The sequence below is a fragment of the Magnolia sinica genome, chromosome 2 (genome assembly GCF_029962835.1).
Source record: "Magnolia sinica isolate HGM2019 chromosome 2, MsV1, whole genome shotgun sequence".
NCBI classification, from domain to species: Eukaryota; Viridiplantae; Streptophyta; class Magnoliopsida; order Magnoliales; family Magnoliaceae; genus Magnolia; species Magnolia sinica.
This window is the reverse complement of record NC_080574.1, coordinates 121950476-121964173: the sequence shown is the minus strand read 5'-3', so window position 1 is coordinate 121964173 and position 13698 is coordinate 121950476. Positions and strand designations below refer to the sequence as shown.

At 41.0% G+C, this 13698-nt stretch overlaps 1 protein-coding gene across 2 annotated transcripts in view; it reads right to left on the bottom strand.

Moving 5' to 3' along the window:
* The window catches only part of LOC131237511 (chaperone protein dnaJ GFA2, mitochondrial), a 40508-nt gene extending 27092 nt beyond the window's left edge, over window positions 1-13416 (bottom strand). The window contains exons 1-6 of one of the 2 annotated variants that reach the window (XR_009167291.1): window positions 13158-13416; window positions 13001-13076; window positions 12796-12870; window positions 12456-12547; window positions 8842-8925; window positions 8711-8749 (exon numbers count right to left, since the gene is read on the bottom strand). Coding sequence is in view for 1 of the 2 variants with exons in the window: in XM_058235332.1 (XP_058091315.1) it covers window positions 8711-8749; window positions 8842-8925; window positions 12456-12547; window positions 12796-12870; window positions 13001-13076; window positions 13158-13244 (453 nt within the window). In the remaining variant the exon portion in view is untranslated. The remainder of the gene's footprint in view (window positions 1-8710; window positions 8750-8841; window positions 8926-12455; window positions 12548-12795; window positions 12871-13000; window positions 13077-13157) is intronic. The other variant, XM_058235332.1, reaches the window with a different exon arrangement.
* Between the last annotated feature and the right edge of the window lie 282 nt (window positions 13417-13698).

Sequence of the window (13698 nt, the reverse complement as noted above, 5' to 3'; positions counted from 1 at the left end):
TTGAACAAAAGGTTTAGGAAGGAGAGGAATATAATTATAATATAATCTCTTCACAACATGTTTGAAAGAATGGACCCGATCGATGGTTGGATACGATGGTAGTTTCTTTATCACCTACTATGCAATTCTCTGTTCGAGTTAATGAGTCTCTTAAAGCTTCATTTTGAGAGAAAGTTGTGTCAAGTAAAAGCCCTATCCTTTAAAAGTATTGAGCAAACTTGCTGAGAGAGCATTACAACCAAGTTGACCCAAGGTTTCAGGAGGATGGGTAAATCACCCAATTATTGACCTCAGGTTACCAATGGCACCCTATTATTTTGCGAGTTGTGACTTGTAACACTTCCAAAGTCCAAGGTGGATGCTTGAGAATGACCTTTAGATACTCCAAAGCATCGTTTCCTTATGTACAACTTCCTCAACTACCCCTTCAACAATGGAGTTGGCCTCCGTAGATGCTTGCATGAATGTTCATTCTCACAATTCAAGTTGGCAAACTGTGGAGATCTCAATGGGAGTATAACTATGATCCTTGCATTTAGTGATGCGGTCATCAGTGGTACAGCCTTTAGCATGTACTAGAGGAGGCGGCGTCGCCGACAGATTACCGAAGAGGAGTTGATGTGGATGGACGCCGGATCCATCGGACCCATTTTTTGACGCGCTACGAGTGCAGGAGTTGCATGACTGCACCCTGACCGCAGGCCCATCGCACCCTGTCGTGCGGGTGTTTTAGTTTTAGGCTTACTTTTTGTTCTTTTCCTTGTTTGTAGGGGCTTTAGTGCACTTTCTGTTTTTTTTTTTTTTGTTTCCGTGGTTTATATATACACTGTGAGAAACCCTATTTTATTATTGAATGATGAGAATTCGTATGCTTTCTTCCTCTTTTACCAAAGATATTAGGGTTTCAGGATTAGCCCTTGGGTGTTGAGGATTCCACCCTAATTTCATATTTTCATTCTTTCTAGATCTTCGAGGTGCAACAAAAGGTAAGAATCAGTCGTCTTCTTTTCTTTGATGCCTTAGAATCCGTACTTTCTTTCATCTCGAACCCATATCTTCTTCATCTCTTTCGTTCCTTTCTGGATATTCCATTTTGGTTTGAACAGAAAAGAGGGATGATTAGTCAGGAGAATCGGATCCAAACTTTATTGTGTACTAGCTTATGCTAGATCTTAGATATCCTCATATCCCTAAGTCCTCTATTTTTTTTACTATTTACGTGATTTTATGCTAAGGGGCATGATCCTAACGGAATGATTTCATCTGTGTTGAGGTTTGCTTGATCTCCTTAATTGAAAATAGTTAGTTGATAAATTTTATTATTTGAATCTCTTCAACCTGATTATACATGCATTTAGGGTTAGGCCATCACATGTCCCTGCATCAGTTTTGGTATCAGAGCCATGTTTTTATAGTAGGTCAGTCTGTCGACAATCTTTGTGATGAAATTTTACTAAAGAACCCCTTAACCCAAATTGTAAAATCGTAGAGCTTTAGGGCGCTCTGCCCTTTTCCTAGGTTTTGTTGTGTCCGCATATAGATTTAGGCCATATAGGTTAGTTGTATTGCGCTGGTATCAACATTTATATTTTTTTTACCCCTTTGCGCATCTAGATCTAGGACCTGTCACTTTTCATTCCCAGTGTATGCCCATGCGCACTAGTCATGGATTGGGTCTCCATTACACAATGGACTCCGATCAATTTGCCAAGGCTATGAAGGGCCTAATTAAGAGAATGAATCAACAGTTTTGAACCTTGAGGGATGAGATCGCGCACCAGTTTGCGCATCAGGATGGTAGGTTCACGCGTCTAGATGAGAGAGTTGTGTTCAGAGGCCGGTACTCCAACCGCCATTGTAGGTGGTGCCCAAGCGACCCCCGACACTGGGTTGTCGATCAGTCCCAAGTTGTGGACCCTGATCTGCCTAGGGATGATTTGGGCGTAGGCCAGGCCTGTGGGCCCAGCAACGGACACGATGGGGTATATCCATTATCACTCACACACAATCATGATCTTGTTCTTCCCACCCAATGAGAGGGCCATGGTGGGATCCATTATCACTCACACACAATCATGATCCTGTTCTTCCCACCCAATGAGAGGGCCATAGTGGGGTGCGTCTTCAACAACCTCAGAAATACCATGAGCACGAGGACCCTGTCGCTAGGGTTATGAAGGGTATCAAGGTTGACGCCCCCAGTTTTGATGGGATATTGGACCCAAAAGTTTTTCCGACTGGTTAGCAGACATGAACCACTTCTTTGAGTGGCGTAGTCTGCCAAACCCACGACGGGTCAGGTTCACAAAGATGAAATTGGTGGGCCAAGCAAAACTATATTGGGGAAATGTGGAGTGCTGCCACGAGCGATCTGGAGAGGGGCCAGTTCTCTTTTGGATTGAGATGAAAGAGTTGTTGCGAGATAAGTATGTTCCCCTTTCTTACAGGCAGAGGTTGTTCGATCAATGGCACACTTTGCACCAAGGATCCATGACGGTGACAGAATACACTGCTGAGTTCGATGAACACATGATGAGGTGAGATGTGGATGAGGACCCTATTGTGGTTCTCTCCCATTTCCGTATGTGCTTCAGGCCCTAACTTTAGCGAGAGCTCACGCTTCACATGGTCACTAGTCTAGAACATGCTTACCAGGCGGTGCAGGAAATGGAGCATTGTGTGCGCCAGTCCAATGTGAGGGCACTTGATCTTCGACCTATTGTGCCTAGAGTAGCGCTGCAGGGAGCGAGACCCTAGATCGAAAATCAACCCAGAGCTCGACCTAGTACCCAGCCAGCCAATCAACAGAAATCGAGGTAACAACGCGGCTAGACCAAGTAATAGGCCCGCAATGCCAAGGCAGTGCTACCGTTGTGGTGGCATGGGTCACATCGTCGCGGAGTGTTCAAACAAGGGTGGGCGCATTGCCTTTGTTTCTGAACACCACACAAAAGAAGAAGTGGCAAATAAAGTTGAAGGTAACCAAGATGATGAGGAGATCATTATCTAACCCCTTGAGCTGACTTGTGATGTCGAGAATGATACCGTGGAGACTACCCCACTTGCAGTGGTGAGGTGCGCCTTGACCCATGTGAAGGAAAATGAAGATTGGTGCAGAACCACCATTTTCCACACTTATGCCAAGTTTTGACAAAAGAGCTACAAAGTGATCATAGACAACAAAAGCTATGAGAATGTAATTTCTCTAGTTACTTTGAGTCGCCTGGTGTTGAAGCCAATACCTCACCCCAACCCCATTCGGAGTTTCTTAAGTGGATGTGACATCCCTCCCTGTGACCCAGCGATGCCTTGTTCCGAATGAGTTTGGACAATACAAAGGACAAGTTATGATGTGATGTGGTCATTATGGACGCTAGTCATATCATATTGGGAAAGCCATGGCTCTAGCACAAAGATGTCATGATATTCAGCGTACGAATAATTGTGTTTAAGTATGAAAGAAAGAAGCTTGTCATGAGCCCGCTCCCTCCCAAATCGTCCACGGAAGCGAAAGATGTTGCATCCCCAATTGGTTCTAAGAGTCAAAGGGCGCCTCAATCGAAGTATCTCCACATCATAAATGCTAAGGAGTTTGAGAGAGACCAAGGCGGGGACTATGGTGTAGGGCCAACTGGTTAGGGAGAGCACTCGAAGTTGCTATGGGGATACCCCAAGAGGTTCGTCCGATCCTAGAGAAGTTTCAGGATGTCTTCCTTGAATACCTTTCAGACGAGCTTCCACCGATGCGAGACATTCAGTATGCGATAGATCTCATCCCAAGGGCTACCCTACCAAACCTCTCTCACTATAGAATGAACCCCACCAAGCATGCCGAGTTGAAAAGGCAGGGGGATGAATTGCTTAAAAAAGGATTCATTCATGAGAGTCTGAGCCCATGCGTCGTGCCTGCGCTTCTTACGCCCAAGAAAGACGGCACGTGGCGCATGTGTGTCGATAGTAGAGCCATAAACAAGATCACTGCCAAGTATTGGTTTCCCATTATGGTCGTCTTTGCTATCTTTTCGAAAATTCACCTCAAGAGTGGTTATCACCAAATCCGTGTTCGCCCAGGAGATGAATGGAAGACTGCCTTCAAGACGAAAGGCGGGCTATACGAGTGGTTAGTTATGCCCTTCGGGTTAACCAATGCCCCAAGTACATTTATGAAGGTGATGACCCCGGTGTTGTGACCCTTTTATGGGCAAGTTTTTAGTTGTGTACTTCGATGATATCCCCATCTATAGTACATCCCCTAGCTAGCACATCGAGCACTTGAGGCGGGTCTGCAGCACCTTGCGCGCAGAAAAGCTATATGCGAACCTCAAAAAATGTTCCTTCTTGACCTCCTGAGTTATCTTCCTAGGGTTGATTGTGTCATCAGAGGGTATGTCTGCAGACCCCGAGAAAGTCAAGGCCATTGTCAATTGGCATGGGCCGCGTACCATACACGACATGCGAAGCTTTCACAACCTAACTACGTTCTATTGGCGGTTTATCTGTGGATTTAGCTCGATTATGGCTCTCATCACAAATTGCATACGAAAAGGAAAGTTTCAATGGACAAACTGCGGTGCGGGCTTTCTGAGAAATTAAAAAGAAGATGACGGACGTGTCAATCATGCGTCTACCTGGCTTTGCCAAAGTCTTTGAGGTAGCATATGACACGTCAGGAATTGCCATAGGCGGAGTGTTAAGCTAAGAGGGACATCCTGTGGCATTTTTCAATGAGAAGCTGAACGAGGCTAAACAACACTACTCCACTTATGACAAAGAGTTCTATGCGGTTGTGCAATCATTGCGCCATTGGCGGCATTATTTATTACCGCAAACATTCGTCATGTTCTCTGATCATGAGGCCTTGAAATATTTGAATTTTCAAAAGAAGTTGAGCCATAAGCATGCCAAGTGGGGCACAATTTCTTCAAGAGTTCACGTTTGTGCTTAAGCACAAGGCCAAAAAAGAGAATAAGGTTGCTGACGAGTTTAGTCGTCTTGTCATGACACTGCGGTCCATAAGCATTGAAGTTACAGGCTTTGAGCAACTCAAGGGTGAGTACTTAAATTGTTCTGATTTTGGGATCATTTATGTGTCATTGTCTAGTGACCCGCCCTCGAGGAGTGCAGTGTTCATCCGTACAAATGGATATCTTTTTAGAGAGGACAAGCTCTGTATCCCACACACATCCCTCCGTGATTTTCTATTTTAGGAACTGCATGCTAGAGGGATGGCAAGTCACTTTAGTTGAGATAAAACAGTTGCCCTTGTGTCTAATCGTTTTTATTGGCCTAATTTCCAGCAAGATGTGGCTAAGTTTGTAGGGCAGTGTCGGATATGTCAACTGGTGAAGCAGATGAAACAAAATATAGGTTTATATAATCTTTTACCAATTCCACATGCCCCGTGGCAAGAGTCAGTATGGACTTCGTGCTTGGGCTTCCTAAGACTATTTGTAAGCACGATACCATACTTGTGGTTGTTGATCGGTTTTCTAAGATGGTCCATTTCCTACCCTGTTATAAGACTTCATATGACTCCCACGTTACTAAGTTATTCTTTCAAGAGGTTGTGAGACTTCGTGGAGTACCTAGATCCATGATGTCCGACAAAGATACTAAGTTCACTAGTTATTTTTGGAACTCTCTGGCATCTTTTGGATACGAGGCTCTAGTTTTCTTCAGCATATCATCCCCAGTCGGATGGTCAAACAAAGGCAGTAAACCGTAGCTTAGGGAATTTGTTGAGATGTCTGGTTAAAGACCACCAAAGGACCTGGGTCATTGTTTTTCCCACAACAGAGTTCGCGTATAATTCTTTGGTGAACAGGTCGACAGGAATGAGCTTGTTTGAAATTGTTTTAGGTCTTAGACGCCAAGCCCCCATGGATTTGATCCCCATGGTTACACCACTACGTCCTTCAGAGTTAGGGGTCCTTCGCCTAGCATTTACATGCATTACATAGTGAGATCAGGAGGAAGATTAAATTCAAGTAATGAACATTATAAATTTTCTACTGACACTCACATGAGTTTTAGGGAATTTCAACCTAGAGATGACGTCATGGTGCGTATTAGGTCTGATCGGTTTCTACCTAGATCCGTGAAGAAGCTTTATGCCCGTAGCAGAGGCCCACATAAAATTGTAAAAAGGTTGGGGGTCTAATTCTTATGTTGTTGATATCCCTGCTACCATGGGCATCAGTTCCACATTTAATGTGTAAAATCTAGTTTCCTATCACGAGTCATCACCTCTATCTACTAGTTCCCCTGTTTCTTGCCCCCCCCACAGCCTGACTTTCCTGTACCCATCTTACATTCTCTTCCGCCTGCACCGACAATAGACAAGATAGGGGAAATTTTGGACTCCACGGTTTCCACTCGCTCTGAGGGTTTCCAGAAATTCCTAGTCAAGTGAAGGAACAGGACCGTTACAGAGGAACAGGACCGTTACAGATAACTCTTGTGATACTCTTGAATCACAGAGATGGAGCTGCAGCGCATCAACCCCGATTTTCTCGAGAGATACAGAAGTTCACTTTCTCTCGTGGCAAATTCTTCCTACCTGGGGAGAATTGATGCGGACATCAGTGGCACACCCCTTAAGAGTGCACCAGAGGAGGCGTCGCCAACAAAATACTTGAGCGGAAGAGTTGATGTGGATGGACGTGGGGTCCATCGGACCCATTTTCTAACGCGCTACGAGTGCAAGAGTGGCATGACTGCACCCTGACCGCCGGCCTATCACACCCTGTCACGAGGGTATTTTAGTTTTAGGTGTCTTTTTTTGTTCTTTTCCCTATTTTCAAGGGCTTTAGTGCACTTTTTTTTCCGTGACTTGTATATACGCTATGAGAAACCCTATTTTATTATTGAATGAATGAGAATTTGTATGCTTTCTTCCTCTTTTACCAAAGAGATTAGGTTTTCAGAACTGGCCCTTAACAGTTTGAGGATTCCGCTCCGGTTTCAGATTTTCCCTCTTTCCAGATCTTCGAGGTGCAGCAAAATGTAAGAATCAGTCGTGTTCTTTTCTTTGATGCCCTAGAATCCGTACTTCTTTTCATCTCGAACCCATATCTTATTCATATCTTTCGTTCCTCTTTGGATATTCCCTTTTGGTTTAAACGGAAAAGAGAGATGGCTAGTCAGGAGAATCGGATCCAAACTTGACTGTGGACTGGCTTATGCTAGATCTGGGATATCCTCATATCCCTAGGTCCTCTATTTTTTTACTGTTTACGTGATGCTAAGGGGCCTGACGGAATGATTTCATCTCTGTGTTGAGATTTGCTTAATCCCCTTGATTGAAAATAGTTAGTTGATTAATTTTATTATTCGAATCTCTTTAACCTGATTATACATGCATTTAAGGTTAGGCCATCACATGTCCCTGCATCATTTAGAAGATTACTTGGAGAAAATTGGGAGCATGTAAAGAGTTTTCCAGTTTCTTTCTGACATGTAAACTGAAGTTGAGTCAACATTCTAAATAAAACAAAATTTAACGAGATCTCTTGGCTTCTCCTTCAATTTGTGGTAGCAGCTGCCTCTTTTTCTTTCATATACTTTATGCCCAATATTTGTGTTTAGCGCGCCATTCAAAAGATATAGTAATATTTTTTAACAATAAAAAAGGTACAACCATTGGACTCTAGGTTGAGCACAAACCTCTAATGCTAATCCTATTAACAAAACTGCAAGCATGATAAGAAGGCCACATGGGATTTGTTAGAGAAACATTAGAGAAGATAAGCTCGTTTGAATAGTTAGTACCTTTCATCAGGCTGATACAGCATGCTTACCGAAAGAATTTGACTGTGTTGTGTAATCCTGTCTATTTCTTGTAAACAATGGATTTCTTTGGAGGGAAGCAAACATTTGTAGCTGTCAATAGGATTTCGATCCATCTTTTCCAATGCAGTATCAAGGTTTGCCCAAATTGAGCAAGAGAGGCCACTTCACAATAGTTATTGATGGACAAGAATTATGGTATACACTTTCATGTACTCGTTAAAGCATTACATGTCTGGTGGAGATCATATTTACTCTGGTACTGTAGTAGGATATTTGGAAGGGGTCAGAAGTAATCTATATGGTACACGGAATGCATACATTTGCATCAAGAGCCCTAGACACAACTACTCAATATATCATCTCACCACCTTTTGTGGACATAGGTGATATTACATCAAATAAAGTTAGCCTGACAGAACCAATTAATTTGTTTATCTAATTACAAATCAAGAGGACTCTACATAAGAGAAACAAACCTTCATATGAATCATATCATTGTGGGGATATAGCTACAAGGATCTTCGATTTTCTTAAGATGCATTTTATATTGATGGACCTTTCTGAAACCATGATCGATGATGAATGACAAAACTAATGCTTAACTCGATTTTCAACTGATGTGATTCAAAGGTGACTAAAAAAAAAAGACAACTGATGTTCAACTCCATTAACAATTTGGTTTTTGTATAAATATCGCAGTGTGAATCTTTGTTGCTTAATCAATGGATGCGAATGGAAATGGATATTTAACCAATACCATATTTTTTTATGATATTCTAACATTCACCTAAATTTTCAATAAATATCAGTAAAATCTTACAATTCCAAGAATGATTTGGTTGAACACCAATGGTTTATGATGGTATTCCAATTTTCACAACATTTTGGATAACTAGTAAAAGGAAGTTAACCAACACACCTGGTCATATAGTGATCGCTTCTCCTCATCTTTTAGAACCTGAGGAAAACATAGAAAGACACTATTTTATTCTTTACAAAGTGCATCATAGCACATCGCTGACTCACAACTTATTGAAAGCTAAAGTATACCTCATAGGCACGCTGCACCTCTTGAAACTTTCTTTCGGCATCAGCATCATCTTTATTTGTATCTGGATGAAGCTTCTTTGCAAGCTGCAAGAGCATGCATCAGTTAAAGACATGTTGCACAAATATATGCTCATCCAAGATGTCAAGCCCGCTTATAAGAACTGAGCCGTCAAGCTGTCAAGCCTAAAGTTGACCATTTTAATTATATATCCTTCATTTTCCATTAAATCATAATACTGACAAATATTTTGGCTGTTTTGAGCAGAATATCCAGTCAACTTTTACCAGAAAATGACCTACACAACTGATCAGCATTCCAACATGCCATCGACAGAACAATCTAAATACCCAATGATTTGTCAATCTAGACTACTGATCTTGTGGGAATCATTGTCGATAGGGGGTGAACAATACATTTTCCAGATTGAAAGACTCTGGCTAGACAATCACAATCCATGGCCTTTTCTTTGAACTGTTGCAGCATTTCTCTCTTATCTATTTGTCGTCCATGGATCAAGGGGTTAGGAATTAGTTAAGATTGTTGACCAAGACTACCTCGAAATGACCAACTTCAATATTTGGGTCAATAATGCAGGGAAGTGATGAGGTTGAAAAAAGATGTTTTCCATGGAACTAGAGCTGGGTCGATGAAGTAGAGATGAGCCTCCGGAGTTCTATGTGAGCTGCACACCAGTGAAACTGGGGAAATTTTATAAGATAGGTATAAGACCAGCCATGGTTTGTTAGAGAAGAATGTTGGGCAATCAAAGAACAACATGTTCATAGGATGAGCATAGCACAAATGAGGCTGTTGAGACAAATGAGTGGTGTTAGAGGATAAAGTATCATTTCCAATGCATGTGGGCAGTACAGTTAGGGGAGTGAGTGTATGTAGGTGCATGGTACTTAAGAGCAATGTTTTCAGTATCGACAATATCGGCCAATATATCCACGATATATCTTGTATCCCACGTGTGCAATACGAAATGCACAGGTAGTACCGATATATCCCACCTGTTCAATCCAGTGAGCATTTTCATTTTTCAACCCCTTCTTTGTTTGCTGTAAATCGTGTTAAATCAGTGTTAAATTGTTACAAATCCATGATTCTTCATGTTTTGCATTAAAAAAAAACTATTGATTTGGAGCTTCAATTTTGAGATTTGGGAGAGATAAGCCGAGTTGCCGAAATTTGGAAAAAAATAAAATTTCCCAATTTCTTACAAATTGGTTGCAATTTTTGTGTCCAAACACAAAATCAAACATGCATATAATCTGATGTAGTGATTCTTGGTAATTTGGGGATTTTCAGGAAAAAAATATTTTTTAGTTAAAATGTGAAAAAAAAAAATTTTCCAAAATTCCACTTCAATCGGCGGTCAATTGGCCCCCATTTTAGAGTATTCAGGAGTGTTTGATGAAATCATCATCATCACATACAACATAATTTTGGGACCTAGGGGAAGATGGGCCGATTTGTAGAAAATTGGGAAATTTTTAAAATTTCCCCAAATTTTCTCAAATCGGGGAGGAAGAGTTCCAACGTTATATTAGAGAATATCTTCATTGGTATCTTTCTACTGTGACCTAAGAATAGTATTGTCGGTTTGTGGAACAGCAGTACTATGCCTAGCCCTATCAAGATTGAGATGATGATTTTGAGCCACCGCATAACTCCGTGTGGGTCTGAGCCACAGCCGCACACATTATTCACGTGTATTTCTAGCTTTATACTTCTTTTGCTTTTGAATGTATTGCTTGTGTTTCCATATATACCTTCTTACATTTATAAATGATATGAATGGATTTTGAAAATACTTGCATTAGTTCAATCAAACAATGCATAGATTAGGACCCCATGCAGATGAAGTCTATCTTGTGTACTTGTTTTTTGTAATGTTTTGATTTTTAAGTGTGCATTGATGGGTTTTTTTAAACAATCCCTAGAGTTTCATTGAAAAATCCGACCAATTTCCCAATGTTTCCTAACGACAACGATACGTTACGCAATACAACTGATATATTCTATGTGATAACCAATATGTATCCATATCCCAAAGGTCTAATACATTACACGATAACGATAAGGAAAACATTGCTTGAGAGTTCCATGCCATTGTGGAGAGATCCTGGCTTTTCTTGATCTAATTAGATATTTTTTATCTAATGAGATATATTAATTTCTTTTTATATTTAACTAAAAATAGAGGACTCGGGAGAAATTGGAGACTTGATACGTCCCCTCTCCCAAGTCCTTTATTATAGTTAAAGATACAAAGAGATTAACATATCTCATCATATTGCAATAGGCTAGGATCTCTCCACAATGGTATGGTGCTCTCGTTTCCAATGCATGTGTAGAGTATGGTTAGGGGAGTGAGGGTATATGTAGGCTGTAGCTATGCGGTACTTGAGAGTATCATACCATTGTGGAGAGATCTTGGCTTCTCTTAATCCGATGAGATACATGATTACCTAATGAGATGTTAATCCCTTCGTATCTTAGACTATAAATAATGGACTCGGGAGAAATTGGAGACTTATTATGTTCCTCTCGCAAGTCCTTTATTCGTAGTCAAAGATACGAAGATATTAACATATCTAATCAGATAAGCAAGATCTCTCCACAATTGTATGGTACTCTCCAGTACCACAAACCTACAAACACACTCCCTCCCCTAATTGTACTCCACAAATTGACTAGAAATGCTAGCCCATACTCTAACAAGTAGCAAGACAAGGATAAAACTAGGGATGAATGCATTCGAGGAAACTTAGGAGTAGCACCAATAGGTAACAAGTTGAGACAAAATACAATTAAATAGTTTGGCCATGTGCAACAGAGACCAAGAACTACACCCGTTAGGAGTGAGGCAATTCAAGTTGAAGGCTCGACAAGGGTAAGACCGAAAAGGACATGGGTGGAGGTTGTAAGAAAGGACTCGAGGACCTATGATTTATCTAAGGATATGGTCCATGATCGAGTGGAATGGCAACAGGATTCGTGTAGCTGACCTTGATTAGTTGGGATAAGGCTTTGATGATCATGATGATAGGCCAAAGGGTTAGGAACCTCTAATCCGGTAGATTTGGCGGGGGGGGATCTCCCATCCATGGTAGGGCCAATCAGATCAACATCTTTCACAAGCCATGTGCCCCATTTGTACCAACTTGTGCATCAGGGCACTAGTCATGTTCCGATGCAACGGGACCTTATAATTCCTCAAAGAGAATATTATACTCAGGCAATAAGAAACAATGAAACCTAAACAATGCCAACCAATGTCCTAAACACTAAGCATGAGCCAATTGGCATTCAAGAGCTAAATTAACCATTCATTTGCAAGGAAATAATTGGATGGCTAAGTTTGCCCAACTGGAGAACTTTTCCTAGTTATCAGATGGCTAGATAGTAATTCGACTATTTATCCACATAATTGATCAGCCATCTTCAGGCAAGCAAACGAAGTCTTCTTTTTTTGCTTTTTTCCTTTTTTGTTCCTCTTGGTAGTTGAAGATGTTATTTGTTAAGTTCCACGTACACAATATAAGATACGTAAAATACATATATATATATATATATATATATATATATATGAAAAACTAAAACCTACCGCATAATAAGCTTTCTTGATATCTGATGGACTTGCATTCTTGCTCACTCCGAGAACATCATAATAATCTCTTGTTGCCATCGACCTCCATCCTAAGCCCAAAAAAAAAAAAAATTTAATTAAATAAATAATCATTTACTCAAAAATAAATTAATGGACACATATACATATGCATGCGAACAGGGAACAACTTCTAACACCCACCCTCTCCACTTATTATGATAATGTGATAGTGCGAAGTTGTAATGTGATCATTCAAAAAGTAAAAAAGAAGTGGCTATTATGTGATTATCAATTCAATATATAATATATGTAAAACAAAAACAAAATTTTCAAATACCTGTGGCATGAATCGATCTCTTTGCACCCAAATTGCAATCCAATCCTCCGCTCCATATCCCATTCCTCTGTTTCACTGCTCGATAAAAGCAAATCCCAAACCAAAAAATCCACAAAACCAGAAAAATCGAATCAAAATTCATGAGAATTTTAATCCTAATTAGCTCAAACATCACAAAAATAAAAATTAAAAAATAAAAACCAACCTGTCTCCGAATCCCCACTTCCCAAGACCCGGCGCGAATTGCAGATTCCGGAAACGAATCCCCGCCGCGTTGAATCCTTTGAAGGAATGGCATGAAATTACAGTTATGCCACCGAAGGAGATTCGAAAAGAAATAGGAAGAAGATAGGGAGGCTTACGATGATTGGAGAATCTTCGAGAAGCTTGGATGAGAGAGACCTGCGCGCGAACCAGTAGGCGAGCCTGGCACCGTTGGATCGCACCATTGGAGGTATGATTTTACGAGAGAAATGAAGGTTTGGTATAGAGATATTAGGGTTAGGGTTTTGGGAGAAGAGATGGAAGAGAAACTCTAGTTCTGTGAAAAGAAGAAGCAGGGGAATTGCATTGATAGCCCCTGATTATTTCCTCTCGTCTCCGTGGAGCCTTTAGATGTATGTGGAGAAAAATGCCCTAATTTCATTTTAAATCAGTTCGATGTAGTCCGCGGGACTTCTGAAATTGTACTCACCGAAACCTCGAAGACAACGGTGGGCCCACTCTTGGTGATGGAACCGTCCAATCCTTACCGTCCATTAACTGACTTATCGATGTAACTTTAGTTTTTAGTTTTTACTGTTCTATTGCAGGCCTCGGTGGGACCCAATGGATCTCCCGGAGACTTGAATTTCCTACAACCCAGAAAAAAGCTCAGTGGACCCACCTTGATATGTGCATGTT